General features: G+C 41.0%; 1 protein-coding gene across 1 annotated transcript in view; it reads left to right on the forward strand.

The window, feature by feature from the left end:
* Nucleotides 1-530: 530 nt before the first annotated feature.
* GTF2A1L (general transcription factor IIA subunit 1 like) overlaps nt 531-23,283 on the forward strand; it is a gene marked incomplete at its 3' end in the record, with an annotated part of 46,659 nt that continues 23,906 nt past the window's right edge. The window contains exons 1-5 of the mRNA XM_080913701.1: nt 531-570; nt 2,691-2,792; nt 2,995-3,121; nt 19,113-19,168; nt 21,473-21,557. Coding sequence (XP_080769827.1) covers nt 550-570; nt 2,691-2,792; nt 2,995-3,121; nt 19,113-19,168; nt 21,473-21,557 — 391 coding nt within the window. The 5' untranslated portion in view covers nt 531-549. The remainder of the gene's footprint in view (nt 571-2,690; nt 2,793-2,994; nt 3,122-19,112; nt 19,169-21,472; nt 21,558-23,283) is intronic.

Genomic DNA, 23,283 nt, shown 5'->3' on the forward strand with positions numbered 1-23,283 from the left:
GGATGGATTGTCTGTGTGCCCATGGCACAAATGTACCTATGGAGATCAGAGGACAGGCTTCTAGAGCCCTACTCCCTTTCTAGCACATGGGTCAGACTTGGCAGCAAGCGTCTTTCCGGCTTTCATTTGTATTTTTAACGCTTTCCCAGGTGGAGTTGCTGCTGCTTTTGCTCACGCTTCAACCACCAGTCACAGAAGACTGGCTCTTGTCATGTTTTTATTCGGCAGCATGGAGTGCCGCTGTGAGTGGTGTTTAGTGAGACGTGGGAAAGCAGGGATTGCCCTCTTTCTTCTCCCCACATCCTTCGAAGGTAAAGCTGCTGCAACTGGCACCACCCAATTCTGCTAAAGCTAGTTAGACGCCTTACCACACCCATGCCACGCCTAAACTTCATCCCTCCAACCTCTAACCTTCTTTCTTGTCCCGCCCTACTCAGCTCCGCCCCCAGCGGCCTCGCGGTTGCACAGCAACGAGCACCCACGGTTCAAAGGCGAGCCTGGCAGCCCTCTGCCACGCAGGCGCAAACGGTTGGGCGCAGAGCGGCCGGCATGGCCTTCGTCAACCTGGTGGTAAGGAGGCGGGTAGGCTTTGCCCACACCCTCCGTGACGAGCTGCAGACTTTGATAGGCACCCCCTTCTCATCATGGGTTACAGGAAACAGAAGACAGCCGCGTGGGGGCTCTTATCTCATTTGAAAAAGTGTGCGTCCCACTCCAACTGAGGTCACATAGGTTAGGGCACTAGAAATCCTGTGGAGGCCGGCAGAGCACCTTCACTCAGCACGATTTCCTCCCTGTTTCGGAAATTCTCAGGTTTTTCTTTCTTTCCGTGTCATCCCTCTTCTCCCTCTCTCTCTCCCTCCCTCCCTCTCTCCTTCCTTGTCTTTTCTTTTTGCCTAGGTCATGTAAAGTAACATTAGGCTGGCTTCACACTCAGGATCCTACCTCAGTGCCTTCAGCGCAGCCTCCAGCCCTAATCCCTTTCTTTAGCTGGTTCATGCTGTATTACTTCCTAATCCGGAATGAGAGGTGATGTGATTTGGGTTGTTGTCTCATGTTCTTGCTTTTCCTTGTCCTTTAACATCTTAATGCTTGAATAGGAAACCCACAAACATTGCCATAAGGACAGCTAAACCTCACAGTGAGAATTTACAGGCAAAACGGCGCTTGTTAGATCCTCCATCAAATTAAAAATCCCGAGTTGAAGGCAAAACCAGTATCAGCAGACGCACATTTCCAGAAAGACAATGAGTCAGTGTGTATACACATGTGTGTACACAGCATAAAAGGCTCCATTTTTGGAGACATACTCATGTTGTTCACTTTGTTTTACGAAGTATAAAGTATGATGCTCAAATATAACCTTTCCACGAATACCACTTTACCTGATTGTTATGGCCAATGAAGAAAAAAATTTTTTTGAGATACAGGGTAAGATGGCGGTTCAGACTATATATAGTTTTAATAAAGATAATATAGAGAACACAATATAAAGTTTAATGGCAGTCCTACAAGAGAGACTATGTTCAGTAATTACTTTGCTTTTGAAAAATTGTATTTTATTGGCTTCTTTTGGACTGCTTCTGTTAACTTCAAGGGCAGATCTTAAAAGATGTTTTTAGCCCTGGGGGTTTTCCCCTGCAGCTCTTAAGTGCGATCGTCTAGCTGGGATTAAAACAGAAGCCCCAGTTTAGAAACCTTTATCAGGGTAGACTCTTGGAGAAGAAGCAGCTCATCTGGGGGCACTTAGTCTTAATGGGTCTGCCTGTGAACAACATTTAAATGTTACTGATTGGTCTATTCATAGACTTACCCTGGATCTTTAGAAGGATTAGTTTAAAATGTGCCGTTCCTGGAGTGAGAGTATTTTTGTGGGAAGCATGGAAAAAGCAGTCCAAGAAAGCCTAGTTTTCATCTGGGCCGGATTAAGTAAGCAACTGTAAAAGCAACCGGAATCCTGTTTTACTGGATGTTATCTCTCTCTCTTCCCCTCCCCCCCCACTTACACACACACACATACACACACACACACACACACACACACAAACCCTTGAGTATATTTCACATGCTTCTTGTGCTGTTGGTTCAATGGGTGACTGACTGGGTAGATTCTGGCTAATTTTGTCCCGTGGCTTGGTTTCACCGTCTTGGTTTTGTTCATGCTCGTACGATTGTTACAGGAAGCTCATGTGAACGCAGGGATGCGGTTGTGTTTCAGCCCGGTCATGCTCTCAGCTGCCTTCTCCCCATGTGTACTTTGGAAGCAGGGCAGGCTTTTGACAGTCCCATCCTAAGGTCTGAGCCTTTTTTAGATCCCTGGTAGTTCACTAATAGTGACTGCTTTGTGAAAATGGTAGTTTGAAAAAGACGGGCCTATTTTCAGCTGCTTTCAATTTCCTGTTCAAAGAGAAGCAGGAAGGTTAGTTACACACACTGAAGCCAAGATGTATGAGCGCAAGCATAGCCACACATTTCGAAATCACCCCAGGGTCCTTGTAGTCCTGAGTTCAGCCTTTGGATGGGGGCCTCCGAGGGATTACAGGCAGCTAATACAGTTTGTAAGGAGTCACACAGCACTGCGATCAGATGTGCTGACTAACCTTGTGGAAGCTTTTCTTTAAACTGAGGATTAGAGAGGGCATCTGCATGTCTTTGAAGAATGAAAACCTCTACCAATTGCTTTCATGTAGCCCAAACTCTACCGATCTGTAATTGAAGATGTCATGGAGGGCGTGAGGGACCTGTTTGCTGAGGAAGGCATCGAGGAGCAGGTGTTGAAAGACCTGAAGAAGGTTTGTGCTCCCAGGACTCTCCTGTTTCATCTTCACAGCCTGAGAAGTCACACTTCTGCCCTTCAGCAGTGTTAGGATGTGTTCTGTGTGTTGTCCACAGAAACTATAAACACCCGAGGGGAAAAAAAGCCCATAATCTTAATGATTGTTTTTAAACAATATCTTTTTTAAATTTATTATTATTATTTTTTTTTTATTGCAGCTCTGGGAAACCAAAGTTTTACAATCGAAAGCAACAGAGGACTTCTTCCGAAATAGTGTTCAGGCACCGGTATTCACTTTGCAGCTGCCACAGGGCTTACCCTTACCGCCAACACTGCAGCCAACAGGTCGGAGAGAAAACAGACTGTGTGTTCAGAACAAATTCATATGTGCTGCTGCCTTGTAGTCATGATAACTAATGTTCTTAAGGCAGAGAGGGCCTCACCTTTCTATGATTCAATTAGAGGAACACAGTGTAAGTGTTGATGAAAAGAAACGAACTGAGGTTGTTAAAACTAGTATTTTAAAATTAATTTGGTAAAACTGATGACCATTACTCTAGAGAAACAAAGGGGATATAGTTTGTAAGTTTAGCATGTCTGATGTTATTTCTATGAAGCTGACTGGGTGTTTTGAGGGAGCTAGTGGGAAAGGTAGGTACTGGAAGGTTTGTGTTTGTTTCCTCCCTTCCCTTCCCTTCCTCCCCTCCCTGTTCTCCTCTCCCTTCCCTTCCTCCCCTCCCTCTTCTCCTCTCCCTTCTCTCCCCTTCCTCCCCTCTCTCTTCTCCCCTCCCTTTTTCTTCCCCTCTCCTTCCTTCCCCTCCCTACCTTCTCTCTATGCTCATTACAAATTCATTATTGTATTGGAAGCAAAACAGAGGAAAAAAGAATTCAGAGATAATTTGGGCCCCCTTATAGTTTGGGCCATATAAAGTAGTAGCAAGGGATTAATTATATGCTTTTTGTTTTATTATTGGATTTTCTAAATCTAGAGCTTCATCATTAAGAAAAAAATTGTCCAAATTTGTGTGTGTCAACTTAGACTGGTAAAGACTAATAAAAGATCAAAGGAATACTAATGTATCTGACCTTTCTTTATCTATTTCTTTCCGATTTCTATAAGCCCTAGGTTGCCTGAATGCACATCTGGGCGTGTACACAGGAATAGATTCTATTGGTTTTAGTTAAAGTGTGTGAGAATAGTGTTTGTAACAAGGAAGGGTGGTATTTGGATTACACCGTCAGTAATGATTAGATTACTCTTGGTATGTTTGGAAACTTCTATGAAAACTGTGTCAGTCACAATGAAAAGAAAGCGTCTGTCAGTGGGACAGGGACAGACACAGGGACAGATGCAGCTCTGCACCATTACTCACTGCAGGCTGATGACCTGTTAGGTCCTCAACTCAGGAAAAATGGGATCCTTGGCTTCAGTGCAGAAAAGAGTTTCTGAGGGAGGCAGAGTTTGGTTAATGAAAACACGGTGTGCACACACACATGTGTATATATACATATCCTTTCAAATGAGTTTAATTCAAAGTTACACAATCCAGAACAAGGATGAAACTAGGTTCTGTCAGGATCTGAGACGATTTATTTTATGATATTTATTTATTCATTTACTTATCTTACCAAACTATATTACAGTGTTCAGTAGGCCCAAGACAGTGGTAAGTAGCAAGAGATGTGTTGGGCACAAGGAGTGGAGGAGGTGGCCTTCCTCATCCCAGCCAGGGAATGGGAAGGTGACCTCCTCATTCCAAGCATGGCTGACACTTGGCAGGCCTTCTGAGTGCCTCCGAAGGCAGAGTCCTTCCCTGCTGCCTTTGCTATTGCTTTCTCTTTCCTTTTGTTCCTCTGTCCCCCAGGAAGCATTATTTTTCCCACCTTGGCCTGCTTCTTGGGCTGTGTCAGGGCCTCTGGCTACCCTCTCAGCCTGGTGTGGTGCCTGAAGCCTGTTCCACACGCCCTGGTCCTGTACCATAGCATTTCTTAAGATGGTGAGGGCTGAGAGAAGGTGTGGGATGGGCTTCTCCAAGAGCTGCCCGTTGCCTTCTCTGTAGCAGGCATACACAAGGTTTTGGTGGGTTTGAGGCTTTTATCTTCGAAGTATTGCTAAGTACTTAGATTACAGGTGGTTCCTAAGGAATCCCTGACCGGATTCTAGTTGACGTGGTGACACTTCAGAACAGGGAGATCTCTCTGTAAACAGTGTCAATAGTCTTGCTTAAGGGTTCCAGAAAATGTCTCAGAAAAGGAGTAAGGTCCCACCTGGTGTCATACATATTAAGGTTATAACCCTGGGTTATTGCTATTTTAACAAAAATATGTTACTATAAAAGAAATATTATCCCTAAGTTGGCAACCTCACAGAAAATGTTAATTTTTCTAGAATTTTAAAAAATTATTCTTTTTATTTCATGTGCATGGGTGTTTTGTCTGCAAGCACATCTGCCGTGTGTATTATATGTATGGTACCCCTTGGAGGTCAGACGAGAGCAACAGGTCTCCTGGAGCTGGAGTTACGGGTGGTTGTGAGCCACCATGTGGGTGCTGGCAGTGGAACCTGGGTTCTCGGAAGGGCAGCCAGTGCCTGTAGGCTCCGAGCATCGCTCTCCAGTGCCTGTGCTGACTTTCTTCATTCTCAGCAGGCGAGAGACAGGCTTCAGCTAGGTTCTTTCTGCCCCACCCCTTCCATTAAAAATAGTTGAAGTGTGGGAGCAATTATGAAAATGAGATAAATTAGTAAGTTAGTATTGAATTACCAAACATAAAATTCTTTACTAAACTTAAAATTAAGGTGTGGCTCTGTAAGGGTCAGTTATAGGAGGATGGCAGAGATGGCTTAGTGGGTAAGAGCCTTCGTGTGCAAGCATGAGGGCCTGAGCTTCAATCTTAATACCCATGTAAAGATCTGTGTGTGCTCTTGTGAACATCATTTGACCCTAGAGCCATGAGGGGTGGGGAGAAAAGGATTGTGGGGGCTTGCTGGCCTCCAGCCTAGCTGCAGGTTCAGTGAGAGACTGTCTCCAAAGGCAAAAGGCAGAGACTGATAGATGTATACTGCAGCCTGTGCAAGTATACACGCATGTGTATATACAGCAACATACTACATACATATATGTGCAAATATCACACACAAACACCGACCACACATGCATATACCACATGAGCATATATCACACACATACACCATACACACATGCATATACCACATGAGCATATACCACACACATATACCATACACACATGCATATACCACACATCTGCCATGCACATACCACAGATATGCATCACATGTACATATATCGTACATACAAACATATAGTGAACATACAAATGTGTATTCACTGCATACTTACCACATAAACATGAGCATATACCATACAGGCACACATGCATGCACACACACACACACAGAGTCATGGGAGTTTCCTTGTGAATCGGACAGGCTGACCATGTTTTACCCGTGATTGTTTCTTTGTGCTTGTGTCTCTTATTCTTCTGTTTTGTCAGGATTCCCGTCCCTACCACCCTGTTTAGCACTTTTGCAAATCTCAATACTTTTCTTCCCGCTTTGAGGGTGGAACTCGCTGTCGTCACCCAGGCTAGCCTCAGACTCTTGTCCTCTGCCTCAGCTGCTGAGAGCTGGCATTACAGGAGTGAGCTTCCACGCTTGGCTGCAGAGCCTCTGGTTCTCAGTTAACGGAAGCTCTTGTGTCGAGGTTGGTGAGAAGGTGTGTGCACGAGGAGGAAAGCATTTCAATGTCTTTTCATCAAAAACACACGTAAAAACTCGTCATTTTTCTTGTCATTCACAATTGTGGTGCTCAGTTTTACCAGGAAGATGGTAATATTACCAGTGATTTAAATCACAAAACAAGCTGGCAAAGGCTGGATCCAGCTCGATTTTACTCAGCACCTTGTTTTTGATTCTTCTGCCTTGGAAGTTAGAATAATGGAAATAATTACATTTAAAATAAGACAGTTTTTCTTATTCTCTTCCTTGAAGTTTACAGTGAAGAGGCTTAGGAAGAAAAGTGCATTACAGACCCTGTTCTGATCCGTCTTCATTCTGGGTACACTTGAAATGAATAGCCTTGTAAAACTGAAGTACTTCTTAATTGTATCTTCATGCGGTATGCTTTACAAAGGCTGATTAAAATAACTTAAACTGCTACAATCCTTTTATTTCTTCTGATAGCGAGCTGAAACAAAATCTACAATTGAATAAGTCATTTACATCCATTGGTTCTGTTTTTGAAACTTGTTCGCTCTGTTATTTATTTATTTATTTATTTATTGGCTATATTATTCACTTCTTAGGAATGTTTTATGTTACCAGTTTTCAAGATTTGTTTTTTGTTGTTAAATATGGATTCGGGCCTGGGAAGTGGCTCAGTGGATCAGCAGCTGCTGCACGGGTGAGGACTGCTGTGCAGATCCCAGAGTCGGCAGAGAGGCCGGCAGGCGTGCAACTAAACCAACTCATTAATGTCTTGCTGCTGCTGTTGGTGGTGGAATGTGTGTGTGTGTGTGTGTGTGTGTGTGTGTGTGTGTGTGTGTAACAGCTCTTTGTTGGATATAGGGTTGGTGAAAATCTTTTTCCAATCTGCAGGCTGCCATTTTGTCCTATTTACAGTGTCCTTTGCCTTACAGAAGGTTTTCAGTTTCATGAGGTCCCATTTATCAACTGCTGGTCTCAGAGCCTGAGCCATTGGTGTTCTGTTCAGGATTTTTCTCTTTGCCAATGTGTTCAAAGATACTTCCCTCTTTCTCTTCTATTAGATTCAGTGATCTGGTTTTATGTTGAAGTCCTTGATCCACTTGGACTTGAGCTTTGTGCAGGGAGATAAATATGGATCTATTTGCGTTCTTCTGCATGAAGACATTTAGTTAGACCAGCACCATTTGTTGAAGATGCTTTCTTTTCTCCATTGTGTGGATTTGGCTTCTTTGTCAAAAATCAAGTGTCCATAGCTATGTGGGTTTATTTCACTGATCAAACATCTGTTTCTGTACTGATACCATATAGTTTTTATTATTATTACTCTTTAGTACAGCTTCAGGTCAGGGATGGCGATTTATCCAGAGGTTCTTTTATTGTTCAAGATGGTATAGGCTATCCTTGTATTATTTTTTATTTTATTTTTTTCTATATGAAGTTGAGAATTTCTCTTTCAAGTTCTGTAAAAAGTGTGTCATAATTTTGATGGGAATTGCATTAAATCTGCAGATTGCTTTTGGTAAGATGGCTATTTTCACCATGTTAATCCTACTGATCCATGAACATGGGAGATCTTTTTTTTTTATTATTGAATATCTTTTATTTACATTTCAAATGTTATTATCCCCTTTCCTGGTTTCCTCTCCAGAAACCCCCTTTCCCATCCCCTCCCCTGCTTTTATGAGGGTGCTCTCCCCCTATTCCTCCCACCTCTCTGCTCTGGCATTCCCCTACACTGGGGCATCGAGCCATGGCAAGACCAAGGGCTTCTCCTCCCATTGATGCCCAACAAGGCCATCCTCTGCTACATATACAGCTGGAGCCATGAATTCATCCATGTGTGCTCTTTGGATAGTGTTTTAGTTCCTGGGAGCTCTAGTTGGTTGATATTATTGTTTTTTATAGGGTTGCAAACCCCTTCAGTCCTTGATATCCTCCATTGGGGACCCCATTCTCAGTTTAATGGGTGGCTGCGAGCTTCCTTCTCTGTATTTGTCAGGCTCTGGCAGAACCTCTCAGGAGACAGCTATATCAGGCTCCTGTCATCATGCACTTCTTGGCATCCCCAATAGTGTCTGGGTTTGGTGACTGTATATGGGGTGGATCCCCAGGTGGAGCAGTCTCTGGATGGCCTTTCTTTCAGTCTCTGCTCCAAACCTTGTCTTTGTATTTTTTCTTGTGAATATTTTTGTTCCCCCTCCTAAGAAGAATTGAAGCATCTACATTTTGGCCTTCCTTCTTCTTGAGCTTCATGTAGTCTGTGAATTGTATTTGAGTAATCTGAGCTTTTGGGTTATAGGAGATCTTTTTGTCTGCGGATATTTTCAATGCTTTTCTTCAGGGATTTTCGTGTTTTTCTCATATAGATCTTTCACTTGCTTAGAGTCACACTAAGATATTTTATATTATTTGTGGCTATTGTGAAGGGTGTTGCTTTCTGAGTTTCTTTCTTAGCCTATTTATATAAAGAAGGGCTACTGATTTCTTTGAGTTAACTTTATATCCAGCCACTTTGCTGAAGTTGTTTATCAGCTGTAGGAGTTCTCTGGTAGAATTTTGGGGGTCACTTATGTATACTATCCTATCATCTGTGAATAGTGATACCTTGACTTCTTCTTTCTCAATTTGTATCTCCTTTTGTTGTCTTATTGTGGAATAGTTAGAGGAGTAGTGGTATTAGCTCTTCTTTGAAAACCTGGTAGAACTTTGTACTAAAAATCATCTGGCCTTGGACTTCTTTGGGGGTGTGGAATGGAGAGTTTTTAATGACTGCTTCTATTCCCTAGGGGTTTGGAAATAGTTTAAATGGTTTACCTGGTTTTAGTTTAACTTTGGTATATGGTATCTGTCTAGAAATTATCCATTTTTATTTAGACTTTTCAGTTTTGTTGAATATAGGCTTTAGAAGTAAGGCCTAATGATTCTTTGAATTTCCTTAGTTTCTGTTGTTATGTCTCCCTTTTCATATATGATTTTGTTAATTTGGATACTGTCTCTGTATCTTTTAGTAAGTTTGGGTAAGGGTTTGTCTATCTTGTTGATTTTCTTAAAGAACCAGCTTTTGGTTTTTCTGATTCTTTGTATAGTTCTCTTTGTTTCTGATTGGTTGATTTTGGCCCTGAGTTTGACTCTTTTCCTTCCATCTATTCCTCTTCATGTGTTTGCTTCTTTTTGTTCTAGAATATTCAGGTTTACTGTTAAGTTGCTATTATGAGATCTCTCCAATTTCTTTATGAAGACACTTAGTGCTATGAGTTGTCCTGTTAGTACTGCTTTGTGTCCCATAAGTTTGGGTACCTTGTGCCTTCATTTTTATTGAGTTCTAAAAAGTTTTTATTTCTTCTTTAAGTGATCATTGAGTAAAGAGTTGTTCAGTTTCCATGTGTATGTGGGCTTTCTGTTGTTGTTGAAGTCCAGCCTTAATCTGTGGTGATCTGATAGAAAGAAGGGGTTATTTCAATCTTCTTGTATCTGTTGAGGCTTGTTTTCTGTCTGGTTATTTGATTAACTTTGGAGCAGGTTTGTACAGTGTTGAGAAGAAGGTATATTCTTTTGTTTTTGGGTGGATGGTTCTATATATATCTGTTAAATTAATTTGGTTCATAACTTCTATTAATCTCTGTTTAGTTTCTGTTTTGATGACATGCCAACTGGTAAGAGTTGGGTGTTGAAGTTTCCCACTATTATTTTATGGGATTCAGTGTGTGTTTTGAGTTTTAGTAGTTTCTTTTATGAATGTGGATGCCCTTGAATTTGGTACATAGATATTCAGAATTGAGACTTCATCTTTGTGGATTTTTATTTTGATGAATATGAAGTGTCGTTCTCCATCTCTTTTGATTAGTTCTGGTTGAAAGGATATTCTATTAGATATTTGAATGGCTACTCTAGTTTTTTTTTTTTTTAAATATATTCATTTGTGTGGAAAACCTTTTTCCAGCTCTTTACTCTGAGGTAGTGTCTGTCTTTTTTGCTGAGGTGTGTTTCTTGTGTGTAGTAGAATGATGAATCCTGTTTACATATCCAGTGTATTAGTTATTTCATTGGTGAATTGAGCACTTTAATGTTGAGAAATATTAATGATCAATGGTTGTTAATACCTGTTATTTTGTTATTGGAGGTGTTACTCTGTGTGTGTGTGTGTGTGTGTGTGTGTGTGTTTGTGTGTGAGTCTCTTTTTTTGGTTTTGGTTTGCTGTGAGATTATTAATTTCTTGTATTTTATTGGGTGTTGTTTCCCTCCTATGGTGGAACTGTCCTTTTAATATCTTCTGTAGGACTGGATTAATAGAAAGATATTGTTTAAACTTGGTTTTGCCATAGAACATCTTGGTTTCTTCATCTATGGTGATTGAGAGTTTTGCTGAGTATAGTAATCTGGGCTGGCCTTTGTGGTCTCTTAGGGTCTGTATGACAACTGTCCAGGATCTTCTGGATCCTAGAGTTTCTCTTGAGAAATCAGATGTAATTGTCATAGGTCTGGCTTTATATGTTTCTTGTCCTTTTGTTCTTGCAGTTTTTAATATTCTCTTGTTCTGTACATTCAATATTTTGATTATTATATTGTGGGAGGATCTTTTTTTCCAGTCTAATCTATTTGATTTATAGTCTTTATTTACATTTATAGCTATCCCTTTCTTTAGGTTGGGGAAGTTTTATGATTTTGTTGGATGGTTTCTGCCCTTTTGAACTGCTAGTCATCACTCTCTTCTAGTCCTATTATTCTTAGATATGTTTTTTCATTATGTCCCAAATTTATTAAATGTTTTGAGTTAGGAATTTTATAAGTTTGATGTTTTCTTTGAATGGTGTATCAATTTCTTATATGGTATCTTTTATGCCCGAGAGTTTCTCTTCCATCTCCTATAATCTATTACTGATGCTTACTTCTGTAGTTCCTGTTCTTGTTCCAAGGTTTTCCACCTCTGGTGCCTCCATTTGTGTATTTTATTGCTTCTGTTTTCATTTTTAGTCTTCGGCTGATTCATTCATTTTTTTTCTCCTGCTTGATTATATTACCCTGTATTTCTTTAAGGGATTTATTTCTTTCCTTTTTAGGGGCTCCTACACGTTTGGATATGTTTTTTTCTATTTATTTAAGGGAATTATTTATATCATCTTTAAATGCCTCTATCATCTTCATGAGTGAGATTTAAAGTCCCAATCTTGCTCTTCTGGTGTGTTGGTGTGTTAGGATATCCAGGCCTTGCTGTAGAAGGGGAGCTGGGTTCTAAGGTACGATGTTTCATTGGCTTCTGTTGATTATGTTCTTGTGTTTGTCTTTCACCATCTGGTTGTCTCTGGTGTTAGCTGGCCTAGGTTTCTTGGGTTGGAGCAGGTCTTCTAGCAGGCAGTTGAAGCTGTGTGTCCTGGGTTAGAGCAAATGTAGGTGCAGATCATAAAGAGATAGAGCTCTGACAGGGCAGGAGTCCTTGTTAGAGCAGGACTCTTAGGACTTAGGCAGGGCTGTAGGGTAGGGGTTGGTGTGGTGTGCAGCTCCCCAAGTACAGATGAAGGAAAAAGGGAATAATTTTAATTAATATTAGAATATTTATTTCTAAACCAGACTCAGGCTGATCTTGAATTCCATTAAAAAAAATTTTAAGCAACTTTCCCTGTCTCCGATTCCTGAATATGAACTATAGCTATACACACACCCTGTGCCTGGCTTTGTAGTATAATCTTAAAATTGGAAATGTGATACCCTTGATTTTCCTTTTCTTTTAGTTTCTGTGTGTTTGTGTGTGCCTGTGCACATATATTCATGAGCAGACCATGCAGGTATGAAGGTCAGAGGACAAGCTCAGGTGCTGGTGTTTGTCTTCAACCTCAATAGGTCTATGAGAGGAATCGTTGCCACTGTGTGTGCCTGACTAGCTGGCCCTTGATCTTAAGGGGATTAAGGTCTCCTGCCTCGGCCTGCTGTTCCACCATAGGGGCTCTGGGCTTACATGTGCATTGTCTTTCAGGTGAGTGCTGAGGCGCCAAAGGCAAGTCCTCATGCTTACACAGCAGACTTTTTACCTACCATCAACCCAGCTTTGATTTAGTTTTCTCTGGATTGTCTCAATTTTTGAAATTTACTTATGGTCTGGTTGAGAACTTTAGATCCCCCCCATTTCTGTTAGGGTACAATTAGAGTTTTGGTAGAGATTGAATAGCATTTGTATGTTATTTTGGGTACTGTGTCAATTTTAATTTATCAATTACTTCAAAAAGTTCATGAGTAGAAGTATTTTTTGTTTGTGTCTGTTTAAATCAGCGATTTTCAGCCTGTGGGGTCAAACAGCTCTTTCACAGGATTGCATATCAGATATGTGTATTATGATTCATAATAGTAGAAAAATTTAAAAAATTGAAGTATCAATGAAAATAATTTTATGGCTGGGGTCACCACAACATGAAGCACTGTGTTAAAGGACTGAAGCATTAGGGAGATTGAGAACCACTGGCTTAATCAGTCAGTCCCTCTCCCTCCATCTCCTTCCCGTCTACCTTCCATCCCTCCCTTCTCTTTTTCTTTCTTCCCTTGACAGGCTCTCACTGTGGGTCTTAGTTACTTTTCTGTTGCTGTGATAAAGCATCAAAATCAAGGCAACTTAAGAGAGAAGCATGTAAGTTGGCTTATAGTTTCAGAGGGTCAGATTCCGTAATGGTGAAATGAAGAAACAGCTGAGACCTTACATCTTGATCTACACCTCTAGGCAGAGAAAGAGATCCACGGGGAATGGAACGAGTGTTTTTGAAACCTCAAAGACCACACCCAGTGACATGCACTAAGGCCTGCATCCTAATCTTCCTAGACAGTTCAGAGCTGGGAACCAGGTATTCAAATGTATGAGATTCCGGGGCAATGCTCTTTTAAATCATACACTGTGTGTCCTGGGTTGCCCTCAAACTTACAATCCTCCTGTCTTAGCCTCCAGGGTACAGGAATTGCAGGCACGCCACTCTCATCATATCCTTTTCAATTTCACTTTAAAAACCTCTTTGTATTAGAGGTACAGATCTTTTAACCTTCTTGAGTGACGTTATGTGTAAGTTTTATTTTTACATTTTTATTTGTATAAATGTCTGTTTTATATGTGTATGGCTGTATGCCACATGTGTGATGGTGCCCAAGGAGGTTAGAAACAGGCACTATACCCGGAACTGAGGTTATGGATGGGGATGAGCTGCTATGGGGTTTCTGGGAATTGAACCTGGATCTTCAGCAAGAGCAAGGTTAAGAGTGATTAAGGTAGTCTTAACCACTGAGACAACCCCACAGCCCCAAGTATTTGCTTTTAAAAATGCTGTCATAGTTTGATTTTTTTTTTTTTAAGGTAGGCTGTTTTTACTCAAAACCACAACTGACTTCTTTGTTGTTGATTTCGGTTTTTGGTTTTTCAAGATACAGTTTCTCTGTCTTGCCTTGGCCGTCCTGCAACTTGCTTAGTAGGCTGGTCTCTAACTCAGAGATCGTCCTGCCTCTCTCTCTCCTGAGTGCTGGGATCAAAGGCATGCAACACTACCACCTGCATCACAATTGACTTTTAAAAATTGATTTGCAAAAAAAACCCTGAGCTTCTACCTCACACCAGTCAGGATGGCTGAGATCAAAATCTCAGGTGACAGCAGATGCTGGTGAGGATGTGGAGAAAGAGGAACACTCCTCCATTGTTGGTGGGATTAGAAGCTGATACAACCTCTCTGGAAATCAGCCTGGCAGTTCCTTAGAAAATTGGACATAGTACTACCTGAGGACCCAGCTATATCATTCCTGGGCATATACCCAAAACATGATCCAACATATAACAAGGACACATGCTCCACCATTTTTATAGTAGTCTTATTTATAATAGCCAGAAGGTGGAAAGAACCCAGATGTCCTTCAACAAAGGATTGGATACAGAAAGTGTGGTATATTTACACAATGGAGTACTACTCAGCTATTAGAAACAGTGACTTTATGAAATTCTTAGGCAAATGGATAGAACTAGGAGCTATCATCACGAGTGCGGTAACTCAGTCATAAAAACACACATGGTATGCACTCACTGATAAGTGAATACTAGTCCAAAAAACTCAGAATACCCAAGAAACAATCCACAGACTGTATGAAGCTCAAAAAGAAGGAAGACCAAATGTAGATGCCTCAGTCCTTCTTAGAATGGAGAACAAAATACTCACAAGAGGAAATACAGGGACAAATAGAGGAGCAGGGATTAAAAAAAAAAAAAAAAACCATCCAGAGACTGCCTCACCTGGGGATACACCCCATATGCAGCCACCAAACCCAGTCACTATTGCTGATGCCAAGTAGTGCTGACTGGCAGGAACCTGATATGGATGCATCCTCAGAGGCTCTGCTAGAGCCATACTGATACAGATGAGGATGCTTGCAGCTAACCATTTGACTGAATATGGGGACCCTACCGAAGGAGATAGAGAACAGATTGAAGGAGCTGAAAGGATTTGCAACCCCATGGGAAGAGCAACATTATCAACCAACCAAACCCTTCAGAACTCCCAGGTACTAAAACACCAACCCATGGGCACACATGAAAAGACCCATGGCTCCAGTTGCATATGTAGCAGAGGATGGCATTGTCTGGCATCAACTGGAGGAGAGGCCTTTGGTCCAGTGGAAACTTGTTTTCCCAATATGGGGAACCCCAAGGCACTGAGGTGGGAGAGGGTGTTTGGGAGAAGGAACACCTTCATGGAAGCAAGGGGAGGGGGTGGGAGTGTGGGGAAAATGATATAACATTTGAAATGTAAATACAGAGAATATTCAATAAAAATTAAAAAAATAGATTTGAATCTAAAACTTTATAGAACTCACTTATTTATTTTTTGTGGACTCAGTCGTTTTCTGTGTGTTGGTTCATATTATTTACAGATAGAGATAATTTTGCTTTCTCATTTCTGGTTTTTGTGCTTTTTATTTCTTTTTCTTAGATGACCTTGATAGAGTGTCTGGTTTGATATTGAGCAGACATGGTGAGAGATGGGCCCTTACCCTATAGAAGCTTGTGGAGGCAAAGCTTGTGATCAGATCCCCTCTTATGATTTCAGCTATAAGTTTTCATAGTCCTTAAACAATTTGTTGTTTATTTTTCATTGTGTAGATCTGCATGTCTTTGTATGGGTATATGCATGTGTGTGCAGGTGCCTGCAGAGGCCAGAAGAGGGAGCTGAGTAAGAGAGCTGAACTCAAGAACTGTACTCTTAGTGTTGGACCATTTCTCAAACCCACTTTGTCTTTATTTTCCTAAAAAAAATCCTTTATTCGTAAACTGTTACATTTTAGAAATTCACTTACTATGTCCATGTGTGTACAGTATATATCTAAATATATATGTCTGTCCATGTATGTGTGTATGTGTGTGTGTGTGTGTGTGTGCGCGTGTGTGTGTGTGTGTGTGTGTGTGTGTGTGTAGGCCTAAAGACAAGTTTCATGTTGCTTTTCTTCTTCCACATTGTTGAGTTAGGGACTTTCTTATTTCTGACATGCTATGTACTTCAGGCTAGCTTGCCTCTAGATCCTGGATGGTTTATTATTATTATTGTTATTGTTATTAAGATTCATGGTAACACATCTGGCTTTATATGTGTGTGGGTTCTGTAGATCAAGCTCATATAGTCAGTGTTATGTGGCAAGTACTGTTCCTGCTGAGAAAGCTGGCTGGCTTCTGCTTGCTTTAATCAAGAAAGGATCGACCAGATGGCCTAGTAGGTCAAGCTGTGTTGTATGAATTACTTGAATCCCAGTCTGAAGTTTATATCCAGCCGTTGGTTTATTGAATTCCTGGATGAAAGACGCATTCACAGCTTTTATATTTACAATAAGCATTCATCAGCACAAGAACTGGGCAGATACCTAACCTCCATGTTATTAGAATCTACTTTCTTATTAATAACCCTGGATTACTACTTACCACTTACCGTGTTTCATATGGGCTGCTCTTAACTGCAATTGGCCAGCCTACAGGGCCACTTTTTTTTTTTTTTATTGTTCAGTTAACTCATGGCAGCTCCTCATTTTCCCTCCTGCACCTTCTTCTTTCTCAAGCCTGCAAAACCCACACCTTCTTGACTCTTAACCCATGGCTGCTTCTCCTCCTTCCTCTCCTCATTCTTCATGGTCCTTCTCTCCCCCACGCCCATGAAACCTCAGTCCTACCCATGTCTATTCTACCTAGCTATTAGCTGTCAACATCTTTATTCAGCAATCAGAGTTCACTTGGGGGCAGAGTCACAGGGAGTCTCAACTGAGAAAATGGCTCTGCAAGACAGGCAAGCCTATATAGAAAAATTTCTTAGTTAGTGATTGGTGGGGGAGGACCCAGCGCATTGTGGGTGGTGCCATCTCTGGGCTGGTGATCCTGGGTTCTATATGAAACAGGCCGAGCAAACCATGGAAAGAAATCCTGTAGCTGTAGCTCTTTATGGCCTTTGCTCCTGCCTCTGGGTTCCTGCTCTGCTTGAGTTCCTGTCCTGACTTTCATTAGTGATGGACTTGTATGTGGAAATGTAAAGTCAAATAAACCATTTCCTTCTCAAATTGCTTTGGTTATGGTATTTCCATAGCAGTAGTCACTCTAAGACATGTGGTTCTTGTATTAAAATTTGTATAAACTCAAAATGAGAACAGGATTTTGGTTGTGGAGTAGAAAAAGGTACTTACAGGTTTTAATATAGTTGAACCAGATTATTATGTTGAACATTTTTACATTATGCTTGTAGAGTTGAATTCTTGCGTTATTATAAAATTTATTGTTCTTAATTTAATGTTCCTAGAATACATCTATGGAATCTAAAATTATAACATTTCATTTGAGTCAAAAAAATATATTTAATGAAAAATTACTCGGTTATGAAACAAAGTTGAATATTTTAAATTTTCAGGCAAGTTTAACGACGTAGAACTTGTGAACCTCGCATTAAGATTAAGTGGGGCCTGCACAGAACTTTATAGCTCTGTCAGTTCTGGGTTTTATTCTGGAGTCTGTGAAGAAGTGTGTTCTCTTATTGCTTTGTTTGACCCCCTTAAACACGGAGAACTGTCCTTTAGGAGCTTTTACAGGGAACTTAGGAGAGAAGGTCTGTTGCTGGTTTTCTTCAGGATTCAAATGTCAAAGAGCATTCCTTATCTGCACAGTCTTGAGCTGTTGCAGCGCCAGCTTTGCTCACTCCAGATGATTATGACATTAATACCTTTGAGTTCCTGCCACTCCAGGTGTTTGTCATTTGGCTTTTCCAACAGAATGCCTGCTAATAAGCCAAGCCGCAGATGAGCAGAGGGTCACCATAACTGTGTGCTTTGTTAACGAGTAGTCACAGTCTCACGTGTATTTCACGTGGGGAGCATGGTCATCTTTGAGCTGTTTGTTGTATGTGATGGAGCCATTCTGGTGTCAAAAAACAGACCTTGGGGCAGTTTTTCTTGGCATGGTATGTGAAAATAGAGGCATAATTGACCTCATTCTCGTCCATGGCTGCATAAGCAAGCTAACAATATCCTGCCTTTATTAAAGACAAAGTGATGTTTTTAAGAATTACTTTTAATTTATTATGCATTTTAATTCATATGTGCCATTGTCCTTTGCTGTAATTCAGTCCTCCCCTCTGACCTCTGTCTCCATCTGCCCCCCTCACTGAAGTCCTGCCTTCTGCTTTCCTGTCAATAGTCTACTGCCCGCTCTCCCCCACAAAGATCTTTACTCATGGTTCCCCTTCTGGTGGCACCATACACATACATGTCACAGCCATGCATGTGTGAACACACATAAATCCTGGCTTCCCATGAGAGAAATCATGAGCTATCTGTCATTGTGAGTAGCTTTGTGTTATCATGTAAGGACTTTCAGTTCTGCGTATTTCCTTGCAAATATCACAATTCTACTTTTCTTTCTAAAATTTCATTGCATACATGCACCACATCTTCTTTTTAAGGTATAAATTTTAATTATGTGTCTAAGTATGTGAGTATGTCTTCTCACATGAGCGCCGGTGCCTGCAGAGGCCAGAGATACCAGTTCCCCCTGGAGTGGGAGTTACAGGTGAGCTCCTTGACACAGGCGTAGGATCAGAAGTCAGGGCTTATGAAAGGGTAGCAGTGCCCTTACTCAGCAGGTCGTGTCTGCGCCATTACCACACCCCTCCACTCATGGTCGCTGTTTGTCTCGGCTTATGTGCTTTTTAATCAATAAGCATCATCTCTAGTATGTTCTGAAAATATTCTTTCCCAGTGAAAGGTTGTTGGGGTGCATTAGAGCTTCCTTACTTATCAAAGACAATTTATATGTTTCATTATGGATTTCTGAAGTACAGTCTGCTTCATTTTAATGAGAGTTGGTGTTGACTTAAAGTCATTCAACTGTGAAGTCTTTAAAGTTGCCAGGAAACTTCAATACCGTTCCCCTCAGACAGAGCTAGTAAGTTTAGAATTTAGCTTAGTCTAACATGACCTATTGAGAATATATTAAAAATTATAATCAACTGTGATCAGAATATATCATATAAAAATTAATTTCAATAAACTCTATATTAAAAACAAAATTACTTATATGTGGCAATGTAAAGAAGTAAGTTCTGATAATTGTGTCCCACCTTGTTTTCTGTGCAGCATCGTTGCTGATCCCAGCTGGCAGAACTCTCCCAAGCTTTACACCAGAAGACCTGGTATGTAGCTTGTATGGGGTGCAGAAGGCTGAGCACAGATAGAGTGCATGGCCCTCAGCCTGAATTGGGGGAGATGTGGGAAACCAGAGGCTCAGCAATGGATCCTACGCCTCAGGAGCCTTGCAGTGAACGAGTCTCCTGGTTGTCATCCTCAAGAGAGGTTATGCATCAAAGTTAAGCCATTCCTGAAATGATAGTGTGTGGGGATTTAATGTGCCATGCAAGAGTACATACTCGGTGCCCCTAAAGTGCATAATTTTGATGTATCTTTCTTCCTGATTTTCATTTCTTCAAGAATAGAATGATGTTTTTTCATTAGGCAGAATGCTTTGCTCAATTTTTGTTGTTTTTACTTTACTTTGGTGAAGGAAAATTATTTTTTCTCTCTATGACTTGGAGGGAGATAATAAGATTTTATGTGTTTATAGAAATTGAGTAGTTTTCAGATAGAGATGAACATTTCCTTCCCATACCATGGCGTTGATGGTCATAATCCACGACCTACTTCCCACTGCGTTCTTGCCCGTGGACTACCTTCCTGGGATGTGAATCTTTATTAAGATCACACTCCTGGGAGGGTTTGCTTGACAATAGCTCTGCTTTGACAGGAGATCAGTGGGACATCTATGTCTTTGAGACTTACGGAAACATTGGTTTCCTTATTTACAGACATACTACGCTGTAAAAAATAAAAACAAATTTAGAAGCAAACTGTGAGTGAGCCTGCTCTTCAGAGATAATCATTGTAGTTCTTTGAAATGCCATATTACCTTTCAGGGTACACAGTAAAATTGCTTCCGATACTGTTTCTGCCATCTTCTTCTCCCTCTTTTCCTTCACTTGCTTCCTCCTTCCTGTTTTCTCCCTTCTTTTCATGGCCTGCCTCTTTAACTAATAATGAGGAACTCTCGCTGCTAGTAAATGAAGATCTACCATAGTAGACTGCCACAGTTTAGTTAAGCAATACTTTGTTGATGGGATATTTAAATTATTTCCATTTTCTCATGTAGAATTATTACTGGTTATATTTGCACATGCCTGTCGTTTGTGCGATAATTAGGTCAATTCCTAGAGGTTGAATTTCTGAGACAGTGGTCATGCCTATTTTAAATTATGGCATTTGCAAAATTGTTCTTACAAAGAGTTGTCCCAGTTATCATATACTCTTATACAAATAGTTCAAGAAAAACAATTTCGATCACAGCCTCAACAGCACTACATGTGACTTATGCCACAGTAGAGTATAGCTCTTGTTTCAAAGGGGAGAGAATTCATTTTGAGCCAAATGGGAATGACCATAGGCCAAGAACATGGGTTCAGTCTGCTACTAGTGAAATGTTTACCACAAAAATGTGTGTGTGAACTTCAGTAGTCACAGAACAAAAGACACAAGTCAGTGTATTCAGTAAATAGATGACTAGGAGATTAAGCAGGCAGGTTATAGAAAGAGAGAGAGAGTGGGGTGGGGAGAGAGAGAGGGAAGGAGGGAGAGAGGGAGGGAGGAAGGGAGGGAGGGAGGGAGGGGGGAGGGAGGGGGGGAAGTTCTCAGTTGTAGAATTTGGGTGCTATTTTAGGACATTCTTAGCTTCTGGGTTGGGGGAAGCTAGTGGCCTCATTACAGGTTTCAAAAGTTCTGTCAGTCAGAAACTGTTAGAACCATAGGTCAAAGGGAAGCAGGCAGGTGACACACAGCTATTATGGGAAATCAGGAAAGTCCAAGAGAATTTTGGCTCTCTATCTCCAACATCCAACTCTCCACAGTGATGAAGTTCTAACTAGCCATTCATTTTGCAGAATCCTCGACAGCAATCTGGCCTTTTCAAGAACTTTTGCAAATCTAATAGACAAAAATGTTCCTTTACCTCGATATAGTTGGTTTTTAATCATATAAATTTATACATTATAAATGCATTATATCTATTCTAATATATCTACTTTAAAGTACAGCTAAAGATCAATTATAGTCTGGAAGATTCTTGTAAACAGTTATGGCTCTTACATTTGACCCCTTGAAAAGAGTGGTCCAGGCATGGCTGCGCATTGAGCCCCTGTTATACGATGATGTCCATTTTGGCCATTATGACTCACCGGCCTCACAGCTCACACTGCAGTAGAATTTCCCTTGATGGAATGATTTGAACCAGTTACTAACGCACTCTTTAGTTAGATAGATCAGCTTTCATTGGTAAGCATAGTCAAATCGTGGTCCTCTTGAAAATCATGGCTTTGACTCCCTGTGATAACGAGGTGAAAGATACAATTCTGGTCCTTTTATGAGTTGTGATACCCACCTCTTATGTCTAGAACACCGCCAGCTGTGGTGCCAACTTCGCCTTTCCTGGCTATCCGATTCACGTGCCCGCAGGCATGGCCCTCCACACAGCATCTGGTGAGAGCTTTTCTAAGGGTCTTTGGTTTTAGCATGGACATTAAGTTATGTGATTTAAAAAAAATATTTATTTGTTTTTCAAGAATTTCATACATATATTTAATGTATATTGATTGCATCAACTCCTTACTATTCCCCACTTCTTGAAGCCCTTGGTCCTGTGAAGGCTTGTTTCCCCAGTGGGGGAGTGCCAGGGTGTTGAGGTTGGAGTGGGTGTGTGGAGTGGGTGCATTTTCATAGAAGCTGGGAGAAGGGGGAGGGAATGGGAAGGGGATAATATTTGAAATGTAAATACATAAAATAACCAATTAAAAAAGTTACACGATTTGTAATAAATGTTACAGTAGAGGTGATAGGAACCTCTAATAAGACTTAAAGTATAAATGAATAGCAGCTGCCCTTGTTAGGAAAACAGTGCAGCATAGAAGACACGGAACCCAGCCTGGCCTGGGGGCCCTTCTTAGTTCTCTTTCCTACTCATGGAGACCTAGTATATACTGTCTGCAGTTCAAATTAGCTGGCTTAAATGTGTTGTTTTTTTAATTTAAAATCTAAAATTAGGGGCTGGAGAGATAGCTCAGTGGTAAGAGCACCTGTTCTTCCAAAAGTCCTGGATCTAATTCTGAGCATCTACCTGATAGCTCACAGCCATTCATAACTCCGGGGATCTGACACGCTCTTCTGACTTCCATGAGTACTGCATGCATGTGCTGCACATACATACATGCAGGCAAGCACTCATGCACATAAATAAATCTTAACGTATTAACAGAACATTAAAATTGTTAATGTATTCATGCCTGTGGGGGTGGGGATATGCACATGACCCAGCATGCATATGGAGATCAGGAGACAGTTTGTGTCAGTTGATTCTTTCCCTCCTCTGTGTGAGTGCTGGGGACCCCACCTGAGATGCTTGTACCCCATTCCCCTCAACTTAAGCAATATAAAATGAAAGAGTGTATCTCTGTTTCCTGTAGACCTGACCAAAGCTGACCAACTTCTGCCTCCTTTCTTCCTCTAGAGTTCATGGCTTAGTGGAAAGGACATGGCTTGTGGCACCTTCTCTTTGAAAAATGTGCCAGTCTTACTTGGGTTGCTGGAAGTTTAAGTGTCTAATACAGTGGTAAAAATAGGTTCCTTTTGAGTTGTTTTAAAGGAAAAGGAAAAGAGGCTTAAAAGAACAGAGTCTTCTTTTGGACAGCTTTGTGTGATGCAAATCTGAAGTTCATGGAATACATTTCCCATGACTGCTTGTTAAAGCTCCACTGTGTGCTAGCAACCTTCACTTTTCAAACCGAGGGAGATCATGGAGCCCACGGAGGCTCATGCTGGCCTCTATGACCAAAATAAGTCAGCTAGAAATAGGGAGGAAAGGCTAGAGTTAAAGTGAAAACAAGTATGTATATTTAAAAGTAATGAATATTCATTGATGAAAATACAAGTCTTAATATAATGAAATAATTTCTAGAGACAACCACCATTAACTTATAGTCCTACACCGTTGGTTAGATTTTGTTTTGCTTTTTGTTTGCTTGTTTGCTTTTTTCTTTTTCTTGTAAGGAAGTGGGAATTGTTTTACACTGGGTTAGGGAGACAGCATGGGGTGAGAGGACCTGAGCATCTGAGTTCAAATCTCCACCACTCACAAAGAAAGCTAGTGCTGTGTGGGGCAAAGACAGGAGGCTCACTGCCATTTTCTAGCTTCTAGCCTCGCTCGGGCCTC

This window comes from Micromys minutus, assembly GCF_963924665.1.
Source record: "Micromys minutus genome assembly, chromosome: 3".
Taxonomy (NCBI): domain Eukaryota; kingdom Metazoa; phylum Chordata; class Mammalia; order Rodentia; family Muridae; genus Micromys; species Micromys minutus.